This window comes from Sceloporus occidentalis, unplaced genomic scaffold (genome assembly GCF_023333645.1).
Source record: "Sceloporus occidentalis isolate IW3139 unplaced genomic scaffold, rSceOcc1.0.p SCAF_5, whole genome shotgun sequence".
NCBI classification, from domain to species: Eukaryota; Metazoa; Chordata; class Lepidosauria; order Squamata; family Phrynosomatidae; genus Sceloporus; species Sceloporus occidentalis.
Window position 1 is genome coordinate 34,931,596 of NW_028316985.1, and position 24,794 is coordinate 34,956,389.

The 24,794-nt window shown below is 45.1% G+C and overlaps 2 protein-coding genes across 2 annotated transcripts; one reads left to right on the forward strand and one right to left on the reverse strand.

Moving 5' to 3' along the window:
- Positions 1 to 247: 247 nt before the first annotated feature.
- On the forward strand, positions 248 to 11,625 carry TOMM22 (translocase of outer mitochondrial membrane 22). The gene is made up of 4 exons (XM_089528194.1): positions 248 to 392; positions 2,895 to 3,013; positions 7,675 to 7,792; positions 10,946 to 11,625. Exons 1-4 carry the CDS (start codon positions 285 to 287, stop codon positions 11,018 to 11,020), a joined length of 420 nt encoding a protein of 139 aa, XP_089384320.1. The 5' UTR covers positions 248 to 284; the 3' UTR covers positions 11,021 to 11,625.
- Positions 11,626 to 12,244: 619 nt separating this feature from the next.
- JOSD1 (Josephin domain containing 1) lies at positions 12,245 to 23,128 on the reverse strand. The gene is made up of 5 exons (XM_089528195.1): positions 23,033 to 23,128; positions 20,336 to 21,157; positions 16,174 to 16,302; positions 15,854 to 16,048; positions 12,245 to 14,481 (listed from the first exon to the last, which is right to left on the reverse strand). Exons 2-5 carry the CDS (start codon positions 20,518 to 20,520, stop codon positions 14,382 to 14,384), a joined length of 609 nt encoding a protein of 202 aa, XP_089384321.1. The 5' UTR covers positions 20,521 to 21,157; positions 23,033 to 23,128; the 3' UTR covers positions 12,245 to 14,381.
- Between the last annotated feature and the right edge of the window lie 1,666 nt (positions 23,129 to 24,794).

A 24,794-nucleotide genomic window follows, 5' to 3' on the forward strand; every position in this document is an offset into this window, starting at 1 on the left:
GTAGGTTATAAGATTATTTTAGAAATATAAACAAACAAACAGGCGTTTCCTTGGACTGCTGCATGCCTCCTTCCCTTGATCCAGAGACACTGCCATAGACTTCTTCTAGTGATGGCAGCAGCATTAAACCTGTTGGGGCTGCCATTTCCCTCCAGTCCGCTAGAGGTCGCAAGAGACTAGAGAGCGACGACGGCGGAGGGCTGCCATTTCCGTCGCCCCACTTCCGGCGACGCTCTAGCCTCCTTCCAGCCCGGTGTGCGGCGTCTCTCTTTCTCTCTTTCGCAATGATGGCCGCCGCGACGCCTCTGTCTCCCGAAGGCCTGCTGTTGCCCAAGGGCGGCGCTGGGAAGGCCGAGGAGCTGGAGGAGGAGGCCGAGGAGGAGGACGACGAGGTCCGTGGGGCTCAGGGGCGGCAAGGAAGGAGGGAGGGAGGGAGGAGGCACCACGAGGGCGGCTTTCAGGAGACACTGGGGAAATAACCCGGTTTGGTACCGCTTTAACTCTTTGCCTGGCTCAAAGGCTATGGAATTCTGGGAGATGTAGTTTGTTGTGAGCTCTGTGGCTGGACATCTCCAAGAGCCCCTGGGCTCCACTGCTCTGCTTAGGTCCTGCAGATGTATTCCTGTGACCTCCCTGACCCAGTCTATCCATCCCGCATGCAGCCTTCCTCTCTCTCTGTGGCTCCTTGTGTGTCTTCCCAGTTGTTTCCGACTCGTAGCGGCCCTTCATGGAGTTCCCTTGGCCAGCCATTGCCTCCCCTGAGGCTGAGAGAGAGTGACCTTTGCCCAGTGGGAATCGAATCCTGGTCTCCAAAGTCTCAGTCCAAAACTCATCCGCTGTGCTTAGCCGTCTCTTTGTGCTTCCCCTCCACCTTTCCTACCTTATTCTTTCTTTCCAGTGAGTCGCTTCTTCTCATCTTGTGGCCAAAGTGTGGCAGCTTCAGTTTCGTCACCTTGGCTTCCAGGGAGAGTTCAGGCTTGGTCTGTTCAAGGACCACGTCTTTGTCTTTTTGGCGCCCACAGTATCCTCAGCACTCTTCTCTTGCTCCACATCTCAGATGAGTGGATTTTCTTCCTATCTGCTTTCTTCACTGGCCAACTCTCACATCTATACATGGAAACAGGCAATATAATGGATTGGACGATTCTGACCTTAGTGTTCAGCTGCGTATCTTCACTTTTCAGGATTCCCAAACGTTGGTCCTTCGGATGTTTTGGATTTCACAACTCCCAGAAGCCCCAGCTGTCTTGGCCAGCAGCCAGGAATGTTCAGTGTTATGTTCAACATTAAGTTTGCCCTTGCATTTTCATCTTTGACCTTCCCTGTTTGAAATCAGTAATGCTTTCTGCAAGTAGTATAGTGTTGTTGTCTGCATTTCTTAGATTGCTGATGTTCCTTCCCTCTTTCTTCACTCCTTCTGAGTCTAAACCTGCTCTTATATTTTTGCATACAATCTGAACAGATAGGATAAAAGGATGCAGCCTTGCCTGACTCCTTTGCCAATTGGGAACCATTCTGTTTCTCTAAACTCTGTTCTGACAGCATCTTCTTGTCTTAAGTACAGATTTCTCATCAGGACTATCAGATGTGGTGGCACTCCAATTACCTTAAGTGCCACCCATCGCTTTTCGTGAACAACCCAGAGTCAAATGCTATAAAGCAGAAGGGGATTTGTTTCTGGACTTCCTTTGTACATTCCATTAACCATCATAATGTATGTTCTGCTTAGGTCCTGTAAATTCAGGCCTGTTTATCCATCTGGCATGTGGTCTTCACTCTTTGTGCTGCCTTCTACCTTTCCTAGCATCATTGGCCTGTTACAGACAGCCAAAATAAAGCTGCTTCGAGTCACAGTGGAGGTATGGTGTTTCAATGATGCATGCGTCCTAAGAGTCCAGAAGTCACACCAAAGCCACACACCAGCCTGGAGCATGGCTTTGGTGCAGCTTCTGGACTCTTAGTACACATGCATCATTGAAACACCGTACCTCCACTGTGACTCGAAGCAGCTTTATTTTGGCTGTCTGTAACAGGCCACAGTCTTTTCTAATGAGTTGTGCCTTCTGATGATGTGGCCAAAGCACAACAACCTCAATTTGATCAACTTGGCTTCAAGGAAATTTTGAGTTTGATCTGTTCAAGGACTCATCTGTTTGTCTTTTTGGCTGTCCACAGTATTCTCAATACCTTTCCCAAGCACTACATCTCAAATGAGTTGATTTTCCCCAATCCACTTTCTTCACTATCCAACTCTCACATCTGTACATGGTGAATAATCTTCACTGTAGTGTAAATGTATATCTTTACATTTTAGGATCTTGTCCAGTTCTTTCATAGCTTCCCTTCCCAATGCCTTCTCATTTCTTGACTTCAGTGTCTGTTCTACTCAGTGTTTGATCCATGAGAGCTCACTGACTATTTCAGTTGTCTTGTTACCTAAAATTAATTCTTGTAGAGCTTCCATTGTCATTACTTCCCCCCCCCCCTTAATGTTCAACGTCAAGCATACTTTGGCACTTTCCTCCTTGAGTAATTGCTCCAGATCATTGTTGGTTTCTGCTAGTAGTAATGTGTCATCAAGGGGCTTGATGGAGAGAGTAACGCAAGAGCAGGGATTGATCTTGCATTTTGATTTCATGAGCCAATTCATTTGCCCACTACCATTTGGACCTCAAGCTAAAGACACAGCTCAAAGCCCATCTCCAGTTGCCACAGTGGAAATCTAGTAACATTTTTTAAAAAAAATATATAGAATTTAATTTTAATAAATGCTAACAGTAGTAGTGTTTACTTCTGGAACCCTTGCCCAGCCATTTGTTGTTCCAGTGGTGGGAAGGATAGGATTGTCTGACAGCTTCCGATCTTTGGTTTTTCTCTCCTTCCCTCCTTTACAGTTGGATGAGACATTGGCAGAGAGGCTTTGGGGTTTGACAGAGATGTTCCCAGAGAGTGTACGATCTGCAGCTGGAATGACATTTGACGTATCACTTTCTCTAGCCCAGAAAATGTACAGGTAAGAAGGAGAAAGGACCCTTTGCGTTATGCTGTGTGACAACTATGCTCTGTATTTTGTGTGTGATTAAGGCAGGGATTGGGTAATTTATGGTGTTCTGGATGTTGTTGGATTGCAACGCAGATAATCCTTAGCCAGTGCAGCTGGATAGCGGTAACACATCACTGCTTCATTTTTACAGATCATTGAGCCTAATGTAGAAGGAGTGTCCAGCCCCAGGGATACAAAAAGAATGCAGAACTATTTAAAGATCACATTTCTAAATTAAAATCACAATGAACTCTTACATTTTATGTGGAATTCAGTATACAAATGTTCTTAGTCTGAAGCAGTGAATGACTTATACTGTATGGATGATTACTCAGAAGCAGTTGAGAATTCAACATATGCATTTGAGATTTTACCAAGAAACCACTTAGAGATTATCGTAAGGTGTAACTTACATTAACCTGAAAACTTGTGCACAAATTGCATTGGATAATGAGGCGAAACAGACGGGAAGAAAGGAACAGCCAGAAGCCGCTCCCAGCCTGAAATGAAAAGATATACAACTGAGCACAAAAGTTAGAATCATATAAGCCATTGTATGCTTTCAGTATTTGGTTGTCTAAATACATTAAAGGCACCAGATCCCATATGATCTTGGAAGCTAAGCAGGGTGAGCCCTCAGTAGTACCTGATGGGAGACTGCCAATTAATACAGTGGAGCCTCAATATCCACGGGCTTGCCACCCGCGGATTTCAGCATCCACAGTTGGCAAGCCCCATTGTCCCCAGTTGCAGCGTATAGGTCATGCCACCATTAGGGACAACCGTACTTGAGGTCCCATGTTGTTTTCATTTCTGGGGGTGGGGAGGGTGGGTGGGTCTGGAACAGATTTACCAGGTGCTGCAGGGTACATTTCAGAGGAGGAAACTTACAAAGCCACCTCTGAGTATTCTTTGCCTAAGGAAACCCTATGAAATTCATGGGGTTGCCATAAGTCAACAGGCAACTAGAAAGTACATACACACATAGTATATGGATGTGGTAGCCTAATAACCAGCTCTCCTTCAGAAATGTTAGTGAGGTACAAGTTGGAGCAGGGAGTGGTGATATTTCAGGTAACTTGATCCCAAGTTGTTTAGGGCTATGTGTGTGTGTGTTCAAGTCATTTCCAACTTATGGCGGCTCTATAGTTTAATGTTTTACAAAAATTGAATCCATTTAAGCAATTCTTTTTCTGATACAGTGCTCTGTTGCAGTATTGATGAACTAAAGTGACACATTGCTGCTGCCCCTTTTGAGCACTGGATCAGGGCTGCAGCACCACACGCTGTGACCTCAATCTAGCATTTTTCCGAGCCAAAAAGAAGCTCCCTTGCTGCTGCAGCAGCAGCATTTTTCCATACTCCTTTTGGAGTACGGCATGTAAATGCTGCACCAAAGGAGCGCTGTAATCTGGGGGGGAAATAGAGTCTTTCCTTCTCTCTTTCCCAAACGGAATCTGGGGAGACATAGGAAACCCTGGATGTGTGTCTGTGTGTGGTACACGGAAGACCTCAGGGAAAGAAAGCGGGCTGTGCAACGACTAGAGCGCAACTGACGAAGACATCAGCACTTAGCCGACAAGGCACTCCTAGACTCTCTTTTGAGGGCCTATGGAGTGGCAATAAGTGCAGCAAAGAATTCGTTTTATGCTGCACGTATTGCATTCGCGGAATCACGTCCGGCAGAGCTGTTCAGGGTAGTGAGGGAGCTTACCCAACTGTCTCCCCCCCCCCCTGAACCCTATTTTGGAACCATCCAAAGCCTGCTGTGACGAATTTAACAACTTCTTCGCGGATAAAATCTCTCGGATAAGGGATGATCTCGACACCAATATTTCTTCAGAACCTAGAGTAGAGGCGTCCAGAGCTTCTGTGGACTCTGTTAAACTGGATCATTTTGAGTCTGTAAGTACCAAGGAAGTGGACAAGATTCTTCGAAGCGTTAGGAAGACAACATGCTCTCTCTATCCCTGTCCTTCATGGCTGGCAGCTCAGGGGGGAACGGCTGTAACCTCGATGTTACGCCGGATAATTAATTCATCCTTCAGGGAAGGGCAGTTTTCATCTAGCCTAAAGTCGGCCGTTGTAAAACCATTGCTAAAAAAGCCCTCCCTAGACCAAATTATCAGCCTGTCTCGCTGCTGCCTTTTTGGGGGAAGGTGATCGAGAGGGCGGTTGCCTTCCAGCTTCAGTTGATCTTGGATGAGACGGATTTTCTAGACCCATTTCAAACCGGCTTCCGGGCAGGCTATGGAATTGAGACTGCCATGGTCGCCTCAGTCGATGATCTCCGTCTGAGCATGGACGGGGGTAGCGTGTCCCTGTTAGTGCTTTTGGACATCTCAGCGGCTTTCGATACCATTGACCATGGTATCCTTCTGGAATGCCTGAGGGAGTTGGGTATCGGGGGCACTGCGCTTCAGTGGTTCTGTTCCTACCTCTCGGGCAGATTCCAGATGGTACATCTGGGGGATGTCTGCTCCGATAAGAGGGCACTTACATCTGGTGTCCCTCAAGGAGCCATTCTGTCCCCCATGCTATTTAACATTTACATGAAACCGCTGGGAGAGATCATCCAGAGACACGGGGCGCGGTGTTATCAGTACGCTGATGACACCCAAATATGTTTCTCGGTGTCTCCGACTGATGCAGTGACTAGGGATGGCATCTCTCCTCTAAATGCCTGTTTGGAGTCAGTAATGAGCTGGATGAGGGAAAACAGACTCAGTTTGAATCCAGAGAAAACGGAAGTACTCGTGATAGGCTCTCCTGGCCCGGGAAAGGAAATTTGTCCACCTGTCCTGAATGGGGTCACGCTCCCCTTGAAGGACTCAGTGTGTAGTCTGGGGGTGCTTCTGGACTCGTCGCTCCACCTTACACCTCAGGTGGATGCGATGGTCAGGAGCACTTGTTACCAGCTTTGGCTGATACGCCAGCTGTGACCCTACCTGGGCTGGGGGGATCTTGAAACGGTGGTACATGCTCTGGTAACCTCTTGGTTGGACTTCTGTAATGCGCTCTACATGGGGCAACCCTTGTACCAAACCCGGAAGCTTCAATTAGTTCAGAATATGGCAGCAAGGCTGGTCACTGGTTGTTCCAGGACCAGCCATATAACACCTATTTTGCAAGATCTACATTGGCTGCCCATTCGCTTCCAGGCGCAATACAAGGTGTTGGTGATTACCTATAAAGCCCTAAATGGCTTGGGCCCAGGGTACTTGGAGGACCGCCTCTCCCCATATAATCCGCCCCGTACTCTCAGATTGGTCGGGAAGCAGCTGTTAAGGGTTCCCAAGACAAGATATATCTCGTCTTCTCAAAGGGCATTTTCGGTCTTGGCCCCGCAAACCTGGAACTCCCTTCCCGACAACCTCTGCTCTGTCACCTCCCTTGACCAGTTTAGGAAGGAACTCAAAACCTATCTTTTCCGACAAGCTTTCCCCCATGTGTCTTGACATCTGTCCTCTCCCCTATTACTCAGTTGCTATTCAGCTAGTTTGTTTTTGGTTTTATTTTTTGGAATTGTATGTGTTTTATCGGGATGTGTTTTATGATGTTTTAACTCGGTATGTTTTTATATTGTATATTGTATTTCTACACGTATGTTGTAACCCACTTTGATCTCTGGAAAAGCGGGCTAGAAATAAACAATATTATTATTATATTATTTTCCCCCCGAATATATCTTTATTCAATTTTAATTTTAAAAAAATTAAAAAATATTATTATATTATTTAATGCCACTTGCTATGCAGTCACATGGATGCTGGCTTGGGGGTGGGGTCAGGATGTGCACCATCCAAACGCCACCCCTCCAAGCCAGTCTCTACAGCCTGTTAGTCAGTTTTAGTGGACAACCATTCTAAACCTTTCAGAGAGCATAAATTAGAGCAGGCAACATGCAGTTTTCCTGGGGGCTTGTCTACAGTGGTGAAAAACACTGATTTCACCCTTAAGCCAATGCTGGCAGTCCTGATGACATATGGTTACTTTTGGGGAAGATTTGTGATTTCCTGCCCTTAGCCCGACTTTGCTCCAAACTAAAGAAAGTCAAGGAAAAGCCTGGTGTTTCACAATAATCCCAGACTAAACCCTCAGGGTTTTTAGTGTGAGAACAGCTGGATCTGGTCTGATTCAGATCGAACCAGTTGTCCACATACCAGGAGGCATGCCATCCCCCTTTCCCATGCTACACACAGGGAAAGGGGTGGACTGTTTTCAGAGCCACCACTTCATTTTGGGCAGGAACCCATATGTAAAGACTGCCTAGCACACCACTGCATCTGCTGAGGACAGAAACGGGCACCCAGACATGAGATCAACAAGGAGTTCAGCCACCTGTTTCTGTCTTATTTGTAGATAGAGGCAGAAATACGATGGTGAAAGGGAAGATGGTGATTTATTTCTGAAATTCCTTTGTACGTTCCATTAGCCATCATAATGTATGCTCAGCTTCGATCTTGTAAATTCAGGCCTATGTCCTTCCCAATCAGGTCTGTCAGATGCTGCCATATGGAGGAATTTCAGTAATAATCTAATCTGCCCCAGAACAGAGATGTTTGTGGAAGGTCCTTTTATTCTACCAACCCTGGAAAACATTTTGCTTTTGGCCTTCCCTCTCTATAAAGATTCTCCAGGGCAGCTTTGTGGATTGGGACAACTTCCTTCATGATCCTAGTTCTTCCTGTTGTTTTTGAAACGGAGAAACTGCAGATGGAGCAGCAGCAGCAGATGCAGCAACGGCAGGTGAGTTTTATATGGTTTTCTGTTGCCTTTTAATTTGGCAATTCTAGTATCTTTCCTTACAATGAATTCCTTTCATCTGTGGATCTCCTTTCTTCAATCTAGTACAGGGGTAGGCAACCTTTTTGAGCCGGGGGCCGGGTTGGTGTCCCTCAGGGGACTGGGGGGCCGAAGCCGGGGGTGGAGCTTCAACCCTCCGGGGCTGGGCCACATGTGGGGGGTGGAGCTTCCACCCTACGGGGCGGGGCTGCGTGCCGGGGGTGGAGCTTCCACCCTCCGGGGGCCAGGCCTCCCCATCTTTGCTGGCCCCTGACGGGGCCCCAGGCCCCGTCAGAGACCGGCAAAAAAGCTGGTGGGGGCCGCCAGCACTGGAGGGCCCCAGCGACAGCACCGGGCCTCCCAGAGGCCCCCTGCCACCCTCGGAGCCCTCCTGGAGGGCCCCAGGGATGGCAAAGGGCCCCCAGAGGCCCCCTGCCGTCCCTCGGAGCCATCCTGGAGGGCTCCAGGGATGGCAGCAGGCCCCCCACAGGCCCCCTGCCGCCCTTGGAGCCCTCCTGGAGGGCCCCAGGGACTGCAGCAGGCCCCCCAGAGGCCCCCTGCCACCCTCAGAGTGCTCCTGGAGGGCCCCAGGGACAGCAGCGGGCCCCCAGGAGGCCCTCTGCTGCCCTCGAAGCGCTCCTGGAGGGCCACAGGGGCGGCAGCGGGCCCCCAGAGGCCCCCTGCCGCCCTCGGAGCCCTCCTGGAGGGCCACAGGGACGGCAAAGGGCCCCCCAGAGGCCCCCTGCCGCCCTCGGAGCCCTCCTGGAGGGCCACAGGGATGGCAGCGGGCTCCCAGGAGGCCCCCTGCCGCCCTTGGAGCGCTCCAGGAGGGCCCCAGGGGCGGCAGCGGGCCCTCCAAGGCCCCCTGCCACCCTCGGAGCCCTCCTGGAGGGCCCCAGGGACGGCAAAGGGCCTCCCAGAGGCCCCCTGCCACCCTCGGAGCCCTCCTGGAGGGCCCCAGGGATGGCAAAGGGCCCCCAGAGGCCCCCTGCTGCCCTCGGAGCCCTCCTGGAGGGCCACAGGGACGGCAAAGGGCCCCCCAGAGGCCCCTTGCCGCCCTCGGAGCCCTCCTGGAGGGCCCCAGGGACGGCAGCGGGGCCCCCAGAGGCCCCTGCCGCCCTCGGAGCCCTGCTGGAGGGCCCCAGGGACGGCAGCGGGCCCCCCAGAGGCCCCCTGCCGCCCTCGGAGCCCTGCTGGAGGGCCCCAGGGACGGCAGCGGGCCTCCTAGAGGCCCCCTGCCGCCCTCGGAGCCCTGCTGGAGGGCCCCAGGGGCGGCAGTGGGCCTCCTAAAGGCCTGCCGCTCTGGGCGCCGCCATTTTGGGCGGCAAAATGGCGGCGAAGTCTCGCGCGACCTCCCGCCACCATTTTGGGCAAAAAAATGGCGGCGGCCTCTGGGGCTATGGGCGCCGCCATTTTTTTGCCCAAAATGGCGGCGCCCAGAGCGGTGAAAAGCCGTGACGGGTGGTTGCTGCGGCGGCGGCGGCAGCGGCAACAACAGCCAGGGGCCAGGCGGCAGGCCTCCGCGGGCCGCATCCGGCCCACGGGCCGGAGGTTGCCAACCCCTGATCTAGTACATCTGCTTTCTGAAAATATTCATAACCCATAGCCTACTCCATGTGTCCTCATTCTTTCCCATTTAGGATAAAATTGCTTATGGGTGAGCAGCTTTGAAGCATCCAAGGGCCAGTATCTGGTCCTAGGATCCTTTGGGCCACACAGCATGCCAAAAAAGAACCTACAAGTGCCTGAAAGTCCACTTCTGGTTTTGATAAATTCTTTTTTTAAAAAAAGAATTTATAAAAAGTGTATGGGAATCCTATAACTTATTTAAGATATGAATCTCCTCTCCTGGAGGCTTACAGAAGCCGCAGTTCACCCATTTTTCCAGAAATCTGAAGGGGTTGAGGGACACCAAAACACAGCAGAAGGGTCCTATACAACCTTAAGGCTGCATTTCGCCTACCCATCATAGGTAGACACAGTCCAGATCATCAATGAATAGTCACATTTTATCCTTTATTACAGCACTTTTCAATCACTTGAGCTGCTGTTACAAGATAGGATTGATATTCACATCTTTCCTTCCATTCTCATTACTAGCTTCTATCTTGTATACTGGTGATAACTGTATTATCACAAAACATTTATGCTGGTTGATTTGGTTTGAATCCTATTACTGTTAGCTTCAGAAATTAATCAAGTAAAACAATCCTTGCAGCAAAGCAGTTGCATGATGATAGCTGGCTGAAGTTTCCTAACCAGTAATAACATATTACATCCTCTTATTTACCAACCACATTACTGCACTACACTCTTACAGTGCTGCTATTCCACTTTTACTGCTCTGGCTGCCTTCTGTTGCATTCTGAGGCTTGTAGGTCAGTAGGTCAAAATGCCCCTCCCTCAACTGTAAATCCCAGGATGCAACAGGATGCAGCCAGAGTAGTTAAAGTGGAATAGTAGCACTATAACAGTGTAGTGCGGTAATCTAGCAAGAATCTTATTTTCTATCTGTTCATCCCTCAACTCAACGAAGCTGTTGCCCTCATTGACATGAGTTGGCCTTGATCCTGGCCCTGGGGTGGTTTCCTACCATCATTAAATGGACTGGGGCCACAAATACCATCCTAAATCTGAGGCGTCTTTTGTTCTCCTTGGCAGAAGAATAATGCTGCAGAATACACTGGACCCTCCACATTCGCTGGGTTAGGAGCATAGGACCCCAATGAAAGTGGGAAAACCTCAAATAAAAAAATCTTAACTTTTTTACCCGAGAGAACAGCACTCTAGGAATCTCTAGGTCCTCCAGTATAGCTCTACGGTTAGCATCCAACAGAAATTGCCCATAGAATTGTGCTGGAGGAGCTACAAATGACCAGAGAAGTATTTTCTTGAGGAATCCCTGGGTCGTACTGGAGGAGCTAGAGATTCCTAGAGAACATATTAATCTAATCTGCAAATAATCAAATCTGCAAAGAAAGCTGCAAATGTGGAGGGCTCATTGTTTGAGCCAGGATGCAAAAGGCCCATAAGACATGAAATATGAGGTAAAAATCCTTGCCCAGGTTTGATTACTGATATTGCTTGTGGTTATTCTAACACTCTTATTTCTTACAGATTTTATTAGGACCCAACACAGGACTCTCTGGAGGAATGCCAGGTGCTCTTCCTTCTCTTCCTGGAAAGATTTAATTAAGCTTCATTCAAACCACAATTTGAAAGGAAGCTGGAAATCATATGTTTGAACTGATGTTGGGTTAAGGCTGGGGCATTTTTTCCTTAAAACTGTGGAACATTCAGCTAGTCACAGTGGAAGCAGAACCTTAATCTGGATCTTCTAAAATGGTTTTTCTTCCTTCATCTTTTGACAGTCATGATTTCCCCATATACTTAATCAATGTTATAATCAGCTACAAGGACTTTTGAATCCTCTGTTTGGTATCCTTACCTCCAAGAAACCAACTCTGAACATGTTGAATACTGGCCAGCTTTAGCCAGTAGTACTGTCTGTGTAAATAATCTCGTTTTCCCTTCCTGCTGTATCTAAGATCTGTCTCTGAGCAGTAAGAGCAAGAAATGGAGTAAATGGGCCAGCAGGTATAGTATATCGAAGAATATAGTGTACATTAAAGTCCATGGTGTGAGCATGTTTACTTGAAGCTCATGCCTTATAATGTATTGTTTCAAAAAATAAGGGATGCAAGAGAAGTTAATTTTTCAGATTTTCTGTGCTGAATCTATTAGTGTGAAAGTCAGCTACACCACTTTTATATTAAATAGTTTCAGTGCAAACATAAGTGTTTTTTGTCATTATTTCAGGTTTGATTTACATCTTGCTTGCTTTAAGTTGAATGCCAAGAGACTTTTTAGTCTTAAGTTTACATTTGAGTTTTCACTATTGAGGAGTGAGAGAAGGTGGGATTCCCCCCTCCCAAAATAATACCTGTAGAGCCAGTGCGGTGTAATTGTTTGAGTTTTGAACTATACCTTTGAAGACCAGGGTTTGAATTCTGATTCAGCCATGGACACCCTCTGGTGACCTTGGGCGAGTTACACTCTCAGGTTCAGAGGATAGCAATAACAACCTCCCATGAACAAACCTTGCCAAGAAAAACCCATGATAGGTTTGCATAGGTTGGAGAGAACTTGGAGGCACACAATGACAGTAAACCATTATTGAGCCAGCATGGTGTAGTAGTTTGAGTGCGAGATTCCCATGGTTTGATTCCCAGCTCAGCCATAAAACCCACTGGGTGACTTTGGGCAATTCACATTCTCTCAGGGAAAAGCAATGGCAAACCACCTCTGAACAAATCTTGCAAAGAAAATCCCATGATAGGGTCACCATAAGTAAAAATGACTTGAAGGCACAAGAACCTTCATTATTACATTAACATGTAGAACAGTAGACATGGGAAGGTTTTCTTATTTTTAATATTTGGATAAACAAAATACATCTCTGTAAACAAACCCAAGACAAGGCTATAACAAAACCAAACAAGCAAGAAAACAATTATGGGTTTTTCCATTCCCAAGCAATGGGACTGGGCTGGTTTCTTTCCTCTTGCCATAACTCTGGTCCAGGGGTGTGTGATCCAATGTTCCCTTTTCCTGAGCTGCTGAATCACACCACTTTCCATGTGGACAGAACAATGGCATAAATAACATAGAGGAGAGAAACAGCCATAGGTTTTTTTTAAAGATTTGCATATTGTGCACTGGTCCATTGGGTTCCATGCAAACACAGTCTTTCCAAAGTGCTATTTTAGTCAGCATAGAGAATAGTCTTTGCTGCTGATTATTTTTTTTAAACACTTGAAAAAAAATGGCTTCAGGTCAGAAGCAGAACTGCAAGCCTGGTATTCTGCTTGTGAAAAGTGTGTGTACAAATCCTGCTAGCTGGTTTTGGTCATTGGAATGTGTAGTCCAGAAGAATGGGGGGAGGGCTTCTGTAAAAGTAGAAGTATTAGGTTTGGACTGTAGTACATGCAGAGAACAGCCATCTTGGGTTTCCAGTATAACATCTGAAGGTTTTCCAGAGGTCAATAAACAAGACTTGTCTTGATGCCACTTGCATGGTATTCAGCTGTGAAAGGTACTTGGAATGCTAGCTTGAAAGGGATATATCTTGCTCATATTCATTATGGATAGGCTGGAGATCCTTGGAGGCTCCCTTTGTAGCTAATCACATAATTGCCCCCTATATGAAATGCTGAACCATGAAACTTATATCTGTTCCTTGAATGCTATTGTAAATGAAGCTGGCAAAAAGCAGTAATAAAAATTCAACAACAGAACAACCTGGGTTCAAGGGGGAGTTAATAGTTTGAAAGGTTAGTCAAAATTCCATTTCATATAACTGAGAAGAATAAATGATGCCCAACACCTCAATGAGGTGATAAGGTAAACCAATTTCTTAATGAAGTCTTCAGCTCTTTCATCACTAATTTGGTGAGAAGGGAGGGTTGCTCACTTGCCAGTCAGAAAGGAAGAATGTGACACTGTCTACCTTCTGCAAACAGCTCCCACCTCACCCCACAGAATTGCTTACACACACACTACCTCAGCTGACAGCTGCTAAAGAAGTCACAGAGATCTAGCCCTTAGATCTTGTTCCCCATAACTTCGAAATTAAAAATTGCCTTTCCACCAGCTTCCTACCTTATCGAAACTTGACTCTGCTTCCCTTTTACTCCATGATTCCATCCTCAAACAGCCTGTAATTTTATTCCCTGCGCAGTGAGTATTTTCCCTGAATTACAGATCAGACAGACAAGAAAAATAAACACAGGCTACATCTAGCCCACCTAACAAAAATACTTGAGGCTTTTAAATAAGCATCAATTAATTATCTCTTTCCCAAATGATTCAGTCTTTCATTCTCATACCAATAAAGGACACAGTTATAGTAAAAGGTATGAGAAAAGAACCCTTCTGAGAGTTCCCCTCCTGTAGAGAGTTCTCTAAAGGTGGTCCCATTTTGTCTACATATCCCCTAATTCTTGGCACAATTACTATTACAAAAGGGGAGTCCACAAGCACCATACCATTGCTAAAAATATCTATAGAGTTTCCTGAGAGACCCATATGATTTGCAGATTTCCTCTACAAAGTTTGGTGTTGGAGGGAAATAGATACGGAGGAAAATGCTTGCCCCATCTCTCCCCTGAAGGAGAGCCACACTATCCAGCCAAATGGGCTTTGGGGACTCCTGAAGACAGTAGTGTGCAACCTGCTATAAAGTCTTTTAAGACTGTGCTGGGGAAATAGGGGAAAATTCCAACACCTCACTTCTAAATCATGCTATGTATTACAATTAAAGAGCACACAGCAGGCTTCCATCTCCTCCTTTTATACGTTCAGCAACTCTGCTCTTTCATGGTGGCCCTACAATAACTTGTGGCTGCCTTACTGCACCCTCATAATGGAGAAAATAACTCTCCAGACTTCCAGGGAAGAGGGGTTAAGAGTGCTCATAATCCACATCACAGGACATTAGAAGGTGGTGGGGGAGGGGACCAGTACTGTAGTGTGAGGACAGGGAATTTGCAGATCATGCATCGGCTCTCCAACTCTGACGTGCTTCCACCTCTTCAGGCACCACCAATAGAAGTTCACAGTTCTTTCCTCGCAACTGGTGTCTCAAAAACTTCCTGTAGAAAAAGAAATCAAGTATAGTTGCATTCTGGAGCTTAATGAGTGCTCTATCAGCAGTATGTACATAGTGATTAGATGCAAAAGGGTCTTGTAGCACCTTTGAGACTATCTGAAAAAAAGAAGTTGTTAGCATGAGCCTTCATAGGCTTGAGCCTACTTCTTCAGATACACAGTAGTTACATACTCATTTTAATCTAGAAAGAGCTAAAGGCACTGGGCCTGCTTATGTAAGAGACAACCTCAGACAATTCTTTTCCCCACATCCCAAGGTGTTATTGTTTGTTTATATATATACACTAAAGTGTGTAAGTATCATCACAAGAGAGCTAACAATGGCTAGGAATATACTCATTCCTCTGGCTAAAGCCACAGGGAACAATCTAAAAAATAATGACAAATGTATTTTATTGCTAGTGTTTACAAGTGTTTTGCAAAAAAATGTAAAGCAGAAGGACAAAATCCAGACTAAGGCATGTAATCACCATTCTTGGCCTTTGCTGGACACTTTATCCTTGTCATCTTTTAGGTTAACCAAATCATCCTATATAGCAGAGGTGGGCAACTGTGAAAGGGCAGGGAGCTGTGTTAGCCCCCTGGACAAAGAGAAGCCTTTGGGGCATTTTTAACATATTTTGGATTTCAAAAAATGCCTCTCCTGTGCCAAAATTGGCCCAGCGATGGGTGGGGGGGGGGGGGGGCTGCAAAATGTGGTGACCTGCACTCCATACCTCCCCCTAGTGGACATTTTCAAATATTTGGTGGGAGGACCCTGAAAATTTTTACCAAAGTTGTTTTTGATCTCTGAGTAGACAAAGAGTTTCCAAATGTGATGGAAATGCACACCTCCTAAATGGAATCAGATCATTCTGGAACAAAAATATGTATTTGCTTGAACTCCCTGGGGCCACAAAAATTGTCATGGGGGCTGCATACAGTCTGTACTTTGCCCACCCCTGCTATAAAGGCTGTGAAAAGTGTACCTTGTTGGCCTCAGAGTCCTCCAGGTTATGTTTTTGTTTTTTGGCTTTACAATATCTGGATTTATTTCCAGGAGATTTTCTTCCTGGAAACTGCCTCAAACCTTCCCAAACGACATGTAAATATACAGGTTTCACTCACTGCCCTCCCGCTGAGGCCCCCCAAACCCCTAAAATGTAAAAGGCTGAAATTAGCCTAAAATTAAGCACAATGGCAGCCACAAGTGACACTCACTTCCAGTGTATTTGGAAGGTGGGAATGTAGCATACAGGGAAATGGCTCCCACCCCCATGCAGTAGCTCATCCCTGCTACATAGATTATGTACTGCACTTTACAATGGGTGCAGTGGATGACATCCAGATTACAAGATAGGATGGCAGGTAACCTACCTGAGCTCACTTTCACCACCAATCCATTCAGGCATCTTGAGTTTAGAGTCAAGATTGTAGTAGGTCCCTCCCACTTCCCGGACACAGATCCAATGTTGCCGTTTTAGAGGAAGTTTCAATGGACCCCAACAGAGGCTTGAAGGCAGATTCATAATGAAGCCCATCACATTAGAGAGGGCAATTACATTAACATCCCTGAACAGAGAGAGAAGGAATAAAACATTGGTAAGAAAGGCTCTCATATTCAGTTATAAACCCATGAGGGAATCAAGAGATTTTCACTGATGGCAAGCCTCTCTAGATATGCTGGTTCTCTTTACCTGCGCTTATCCCACCAAACTGTTTCGTAACCTTTGGTCTGAAGAGCTGCCATGATGACATTTACGTCATAGTTCCCATTTCCCAGCATGCTCTTCTTGTGTGGTGTCACCATAGTGTTGGGAGACAACCTGAAAAAATGAAACACATATGTATTATCCTATTATTTCTTAGATTGTATGCCATAGGCAGGTTTACTCTCTTATATTTATAGTTTTTATGTACAGCGCTGTGCAAATCTACATGCTATATAAATAAATAATAATAACAACATTGCACAAACTTAAGACAACAGTATCTGTCAGGTGGCAAAGCAGAACAGATATGTGAAATAAGGTTGAAGATGGATTGAAACAAAATTTAAATATGCCTGTTTTATTTGTGTGCCTTTTCCCTCCTCTGCTCCTTGTACAATCAAAGTTTTAAAAAGTACATCTACTGACTTTTCTGTCACCAGATTTACATCCTTTCAAAAGGTACTGCTATCTAGAGTTCAGTAAACTTTTCTAGCAGAGGTGGACAAAGTGCAGCCTGGTTTATGGCACTCAGTCCTTTCAGAGTCTGGCCAAAAAGGGCTGTGTGTCCATGAGCTGCCTTTCCTGAAAGCAGCCAGAAGTGATAATATGCCTCTTAAATATGTTGCAGGGCATCCTTTAACATCAAAAATACCAAGTTTTCAAAACTAGAAGTGGCTGTCTGGTCACTTCTGGTGAGGGGACGTAAAAGTGGAACACTTTTGACAATATGTACTACCCTCAGAGGCTCCCACATCTTTTGTCCAAGGGCAGAAAACTGGCCCCAAGACCCATTAGAATTGCCTACTCCAGTTCACAGGGACTGCAACAATGAAGAGCAAAACTTCCAACTGTAGCAAGAGTGAACTTTTAACTACATTACTCCAAAACTCTGACTCTAAATAGAAGACAAAGCCTGGTATAGATTCGCCCAAAAGGGCAGGCTGGGGCTGCCTTTCCTTGCCACATAGCAGTGCTGCAGCAACCAAATTGCGTGGTGCTGCTACATGGAAAAAAAGGACCGCTAAAAGCAGCTCCTTTTTGTGCCGCTGTTAACAGCTGGTGGTGCCGCGAGCACGTCGCTGCTGCACTGCTCCATCTGGATGCCACGAAGCAGTGACATCACAGCTGTACACGCTGTCTGGATGGTGCCGCGTAGCTGTGGCGTCATGGCAATGTGCTGGGGTTACAGGGCGTGTGCACGCGCGCCCCAAGGCAACCCTAGCACGTCACCATGATGCCACAAAGGGCCCATTTGTACTGGGCCTAACAGCCTGTACAGACAAGCCAAAATAAAGCTGCTTCAGGTCACTTTGGAGGTATGTTGTTTAAATGATACATGCACCCTAAGAGGCCAGAAGCCACACCAAACCCACGCTTCAGTCCTAAGGCTGGCCTCTTAAGATGCGTGTGTCATTTAAACCTCCAAAGTATACCTCCAAAGTGGCCCGAAGCAGATTTATTTTGGGGACAGATCTTTCTACACTTTTGAAAGACTGATAAAGTCCCAAATTTGTTGGTGACATGATCTCAGAAAAGTATAAAACATTTGGAAAACACATACTTTGGTTATTTTCTGAACCAAGTCAGATAGGTCATGTTGGCCTCAGTTCAAGAACTGAGTGATATTCTAACAATGTTAATCTGTAATTAGAACTAGCATGTGGAAATGGGCTATCCTTAAAAACAGTTGTCATTAAAAGATATTCCCTCTGTCTTCCCAGCCAGATGGCATGTGTTCATTCATAATTGCTCTGGAAGAACCAAGGGCACCTTGCACTTCTTTTTAGAAAAGGATAACATGAGACAACTCCACATTTTGCACTGACAAGGGTAGGTCTGCTCTGAAACGCATCAACTTTAGGCACAAGATAAACTAGCAAAGAAAACAGGCAATGGGAACTATCAAGAGGATCAGCCAATGTTTTTCTGGTTAATTAATCACAACCATACTAATTCTACAATGATATGTGTAAATACATAAGCCGCAAAATCTTTAAGCATCATGAGCTTTCTTAAACGTTCCTGAACATTTACAGAAGCTTGACTTTTCAGTTCTGTTGAGTTCAAGATCAAAATGTAAGAGAATTTCTTTCAAGGTAGCTTCTCTGAAATTAAGATTCCTGTGAGACTTGAAAAATAACAGAACTTCGATAAAAAAAAGTCACTGCACAAACAACATAGGAGCTATTACATTGATTATATTACTTGTCTTTTTTTAAAATAAAAACTCCAAACAGCAAAAGCAAAAACTGGAGAGCATCCAACAGAATCCACAAAGAAAGATTTCAGTGTGTTTAAATGTTTAAAAGGTAATGTTTTGGCCTACAAATATTTGAGTCTTCAAAGAATCAAAATAGTCCACACAAATGTCTGAAAAATAGTCTGCTCAAATATCTGATAAAATAGTCACCAATATCACTTCCTGGTACCAGCAAGCCACCTTGGAGTCTGTTTTAACAACTGAACATCACTTTATAGCATCTTGAGATGGAGACTTGTGGTCATTTTTTTTTAAATCCAGCCTAGTCCTGTATATTTTCTTCTCTACTTTACAACTCTTCCCACTGCCATTTCGATTTGATCGACTCAATTAAGTGTGCATGGGACTGTTACTCTAAAAATGTTGAGGATTTCAAGCTGCAAATGACCTTGTGAGCCTTCAAGTCATTTCCAGCCTATGGTGACCCTATCACTGGGGTTTCTTGGGAAGATTTGTTCAGATTTGCCTTTCCCTTCTGCGGCTGAAAGTGTGACTTGCTAAGGTCATGCAGTAGGTTGCCATGACCAAGAAAGGATTCAGACCCTAGTCTCCAGAGTAGTTGTCCAACACGCAAACCATTACACCATGCTGGCGCTTGTAAATTACTATAATGTCATTTTTCAGCTGAAGCCTTCCTTTTTTCAAGCCAGTTACAACCACACATAGTATATGAATGGGACAATATTATCACAGAGTTGGAAGAACCATCCTGCCATGCAGGAATACACAACCAAAGCATCTCTGTTTAAAAACCTTCAAAGAAGGAGACTCTACTACTCCCCAAGGGAGTTTGTGTTCCACTGTCAAACAGTTCTTACTGTCATGAAGTTCTTACTAATGTTGAGGTGGAATCTCTTTTTCTGTAGTTTGCATCCATTGCTCTGTGTCTTAGTCTTTGGAGCAGCAAAAAACAAGCTTGCTCCATTCTCAATATGGCATCCTTTCAAATATTTAAACAGGGTTATCATATCATCTCTTAACCTTCTCTTCTCCAGGCTAAACATACCCAACTCCCTAAATCGCTTTGCATAGGGCATGGTTTCCAGTTTGCAAAAGGATGAAAGTCTGAATCCTGTTTTAGGACTCCAGGAGAACAGGGATCAAATCCCCTCTTAGCTACAGAAACCCACGGAAGTGATCATTGGCAAATCATACTCTCTCAGCCTCAGAGGAAGGCAATAGCAAACCTCCTCTGAACAAAACCTGGCCAATAAAACCATGCAATAGGGTCACCTTGTGTGTATGCCATCAACTTATGGTGACCCCATGGATTTCTTTGAGTTTCTTAGGCAAGGAATATTCTGAAGTAGTTTTGGAAGGGTCATCATAAGTCTGAAATGACTTGAAGGCACACAACAGCAACAGTAAAGGATGACAGGGAGCATAAAACAGAGATGTGTGTACCAAAGAGAAAATGCATTCAATTCTTTGTAGAAGCAACATGTCTCACTGCAAGGGAAGTGATATGAGAATAGAAGAGATTGTAAAAGATAGTGACTTTCAGATCACAGACTGGGGAAAACAGCTTCCAGCTTACCAAGTCAAAGAATGACCATATGAATCACATGGTAGCAAGACTTGTATTAAATACCATGAATTGGCATCAGTTTACATCAGCAGGAAACTTCAGCTAACCTCTGGTTCCTCATTTGTTACAAGCACATACCTAGCTTTTCATGTTTACACATTAAATACATGTACAAAAGAGCCCTAGATGGATTTTATTTACTGGTCAGAGACTGAGAAAGACAGGTAGGCCCACCCTCCAAAAATGCAAATACATGGGATGAGGGTGGTCTCTTCTCAAGAAAAAACAAGCAAATGCACCAGTACCATCTGACCCCTCCCATGAGAATATAATGCTGACAAAACCCAAGTTTTTCCTACCTCTGGAAAATTTCTTGCAACGTATCTCGCGTAAAGGCATTGCCATCCTGGAAGACATTATTGAGGGCATGGAGAGCACACAGCTCCCTGCGTTGCTTTTCGTGGTAAATACGCACTGGCGTCAGCTGTGGCGTTTCTGGTGTTTCTGATTTGGTTTTGTCACCTTTCCATGGCACACAACTCATTTTTATCCACGTGGTGTAAGAAGTGAAGTTGGGAGATGATAAAGTTTATGTTTCTCCACACATGTGAAAAGCAAAGAGCAAATAACTCCTTTCTTTCTAGGCAACTCCACCTGATCCAAGTGGAAATCTTGTTGCTTTAACCGTTCACTTTATTGGATGGCTGCAAAAGTAACTTAAAGACATGAATCATTTTCCTTCCACCCACCCTCTTCCCTCCTTTAGTCTTAGTATATTTCTGCCTTTCTCCTGGTCTCCCCTTGAAATATACGTTGCATGGCTCTAACATCACAGTGTCAAATAGAATTCCTCACATCGCTCCTTTTCCTCCATTTCCTTTAGTCAATAATAGCTCTAAAACAAAGAGTCTAATTCTGAAAATATGCTCACCCTTAAAAAGAACAAAAAAAGACAAACATTATGAAATTAATCAAGGCCAAGTTGCTGCTCCCCAAAAGGAATACAGAGGTCCCAAAAAAGCATCAACTGCATTTTTGCATTCTTGAGGGAGTGTTTGTTTTCTCTAAAGAAAGATGTCAAGTAGCAGGGAAAGATCAGTTTCTTCTACGGCAAGAAGTGAAAGGATGCTGCTCAGCCTTCAGTAAGCAGAAAATTCCATGCCCAATGCTTTTGTATGTTCCTGAAGTAGAAAGAAAATATCAAATTAAGCATATGATCCTAATTCCCCAAAACACCAAGTAAGTAAAATTGTACACAGCACCCCAGAAACGTTTCTAAAACTGCCATGTATAGATTCATTTCCCCTTTCGGCCATGAAACCCACTGGGTGACCTTGGGCAAGTCACATGCTCTCAGCCTCAGAGGAAGGCATAAAACTACAAAGCCCAGAATTCCACAGCATTGAGCTATAGCAGCTAAAACGGTGTCACACTACATTAATCCTGCAGTGTAGATGCAACCTTGGTCAATGAGCTCAGGACACATTCTATTGTGTCCTTATTCAACTGTAGCGCCTGGAACTGAACATAGGTAAAGTCTGACCAACGTAGAATAAGATGGTACCGTTATTTCACGACAGAGAGCCAACATGGCACAGTGGTTGGGGGATTGGACTATGACTCTGTAGACCAGGATTCAATAACCAGCTTGGCCATGAAACCTTGGGCAAGTCATATACTGTCAATCTCAGGGGATGGCAATGGCAAAACTCCTCTGAACAAATATTGCCAAGAAAACCTCTTGATAGGTTTGCCTTATGGTCACCGTAAATCAGAAATGCCTTGCAGGCACACAACAACAATTACTTCATGATGCATATTGGGAGCCATACATCACTGGGAAGGCTGCCTCCCCTTGTTGTTGTTGCGCCTCTTCAAGTCATTTGGCAAGATCCTAAGGCAAACCTATCGTGGGGTTTTCTTGTCAAGTTTCTTCAGAGGGGGTTTGCCATAATTGCCATCCTCTGAGGCTGAGAGAGTGTGACTCGCCCAAGGTCACCTAGTGGGTTTACATGGCCGAACCGGGGTTCGAACCCTGGTCTCCAGAGTCATAGTCCAGTGTTAAAACCACCACACTGCACTGGTTTTCTATCATGAAGTAATAGTTCCACCTTAATCTACATTGGCCAGACTTTACCAATGTTTGGTTCTAAGCACTAGAGTTCAAGAAAGATATAGGAGAACGTGTCCAGAGCTCAGTGACCAAGGCTGCATCTGCACTGCAGCATTAATGCAGTCTGACACCGCTTTAACTGCCATGGCTCCAAGCTACTGAATTCTGGGATTTGTAGTCTTGTAGCTTTGTAGAGAGTCAGCATAGTGGTTTGAGCATTGGACTAGGACACTGGGAGCCCTGGCTAATACTTGGATGGGAGACTGCCAATGAATATCAGGTGTTATTTGGCACCACTTTAACTCTTTGTCTGGCTCTTTGCTATGGAATTCTGGGAGTTGGAGTTTGTTGTGGGGCCCAGAGCGGAGCTCTGCTCTGCTCTGGGCCCCACAACAAACTCCAGCTCCCAGAATTCCATAGCAAAGAGCCAGACAAAGAGTTAAAACGGTCCCAAACCGGGTTATTTCTCCAGTGTGGATGCAGCCTCAGTCTTCTCTGTCAGAGAGAGCTCTGGTGCCACAACAAAACACAATTCCCTAGCACTGATCCAGGGCAGTTAAAGCGGTCTCGAAGTGGGTTATTTCTGCGGTGTGTCCTTCTGCCTCGCAGCCAGTGCAATCCTGGGCCTGTGGGTGTTGTGCAACCCTCCTCCTCGCCCCAGCCCCAGGGCTTCATGGCTGTCGCAAGGACCCTTCTTGAAGGGTGAAGGGGGATTTCATATATATATATATATATATATGTATGTTTGTTTGTGGGGAATTGCCCTGGGAGGCTTCAAGGGGGCGCAGCAAAGGCTCCTTTGTGGGGAAGGGAGAAACCCCCACTGTCTCTCTTCTCCCCTCAGAGCCCTCTTAAGTGAAGGGAGAGGAAGGAGAAGCCCCCCTCTCTCTCTCCTCAGAGCCCCTTCTGAAGGGTCTCTTTCTCTTTCTCTCTCTCTACTCACCAGTCCTTAGTGGCCCCAATCTGCTTTCTTGGACCAGGAGCCCGCGCATGCGCAGCCCCAGGAGTTCGGTTGTGTCTATGTCTGTGAAGGGGGGGCGTCCCGTGCCCAGCGCGAGCCCCTAAGCCCCGCCCCTTGACCAACGTTAGCAGCGAGGCGCTCTTTACGTCAAGGGAAAGTGGGGCGTGGCTTTCTTCTTCTCCCCTCCACCCCTCCCCTTCCCTAAGTGTTTTTTTCCCTCATTAGAACGGTGTCTCTGAGGTATCGGACTATCATTCCCGTGATGCTCCCGGCTAGAAACCTTAGCGGCGGGCTTCTGGGAGGTGTAGTTCAACCCATCTGACAGGCCCGCTGCCTGGTTAGAGGCAGATACAGTGCACAAAGGATTTTGAATTGACATTCTCATATAGCAATGGCATATAGTATATAAATTATATATATTTATATATATATGTGTGTGTGTGTGTGTATACATATATATATATATATATATATAATAAAAATATAAAATATATTTATTTTATTTTATATTTATTTTATATATAAATATAAAATAAAATAAATATATTTGTTTTATATAGAAATATAAAATAAAATATAAAATAAATAAATGAAATAAATAAGATATATATATATATATATATATGAATTAATTAAATAAAAGTATACATCAGTGGGTCCTTTAAGAGCTTTTGGACTTCAGCTCCCAGAAGCCTCAGCCATGTTGGCCAATAGTCTGGGTTTCTTGGAGCTGAAGTCCAAAAGCTCTTTAAAAGCACAGTTTGGGCCCACTGCTCTACATAGAGGCAGATGCTGTTGTAGAACAGAGGGGTTCAAAGTGGCACTGCAGAAATAATCCAGTTTGAGAGCGCTTTAACTGCCCTGGCTAAGTGCTAGGGAATTCTGGGAATTGTAGTTTATTGTGGCACCAGAGCTCTCTCTGACAGAGAAGGCTAAATGTCTCACAAAACAATAGTTCCCAGGATTCCCTAGCATTGGGCCAGGGCAGTTAAAGCCATTTAGGAGGAGAAGAATTTCAGATCAAGCAGTTGTTGCTCCTTTCTTTCACAGAAATGAGAATGTAAAATGAATACAGTTTTAAGAACAGCATGTCTCCATGAAAGTGACCAAAAAACATAAGACTCTTGTGGCACCTTTAAGATTAAGAGACTAGTCTTAATGGTGCCACAAGATTTTTGTTGTTGTGGAACAGAATGGCACTACCATCCAATGGAAACTTTGTGTAGTGAGGCACACTTTGGGGTTGGGCTCTTGGTCTGTTTTGTTTGGCTGCCAGACACTCATAGGATAAAATTCCAACATGATTTTGCATTACATTTGACTAAGTCTTACAGAGATGGTGCAACACAACATACAAATGTTTCACTTCACCCTTTCACAAGACTGAAGCAGCCTTAATTTATAACAGTCTCAGCAGTCTCAAACTTAATTGTTTCTGCAGTGTGTTTTGGACCAAAGTTTATGGAATTTAACTTTGCTATTCTAGTTAATACACCTCATCTTCAGTGAAGGAATCGGGAACCAGATGGATGAACCTGTTAGCGTATGGTGTCGGTATAGGAATGGATTTCACTCCTCCATTATCCTCACACACACACACACACACACACTGTGACTTTTGTCACTAAAGCTATTTGCTTTTCTTTTATTTGGGGGAAAAAAGTGTGGATTTGATATTTCTTCTACAGCAAAAATGCTAACTGAGAAAAGCGCCACTTAAAAATTATAGATGTAGGAATGCAAA

What these genes read in the sequence shown, in the direction of transcription:
- TOMM22 (XM_089528194.1), top strand. Translation starts at nt 285, where the DNA reads ATGATGGCCGCCGCGACGCCTCTGTCTCCCGAAGGCCTGCTGTTGCCC. An exon ending in CCGAGGAGGAGGACGACGAG is followed by an intron (nt 393 to 2,894) that starts GTCCGTGGGGCT and finishes CCTCCTTTACAG; the next exon opens with TTGGATGAGACATTGGCAGA. An exon ending in AGCAGATGCAGCAACGGCAG is followed by an intron (nt 7,793 to 10,945) that starts GTGAGTTTTATA and finishes TATTTCTTACAG; the next exon opens with ATTTTATTAGGACCCAACAC.
- JOSD1 (XM_089528195.1), bottom strand. Translation starts at nt 20,520, where the DNA reads ATGAGTTGTGTGCCATGGAAAGGTGACAAAACCAAATCAGAAACACCA. An exon ending in GTTTGGTGGGATAAGCGCAG is followed by an intron (nt 16,049 to 16,173) that starts GTAAAGAGAACC and finishes CTCTCTGTTCAG; the next exon opens with GGATGTTAATGTAATTGCCC. An exon ending in GGTGGTGAAAGTGAGCTCAG is followed by an intron (nt 14,482 to 15,853) that starts GTAGGTTACCTG and finishes CTTTTTCTACAG; the next exon opens with GAAGTTTTTGAGACACCAGT.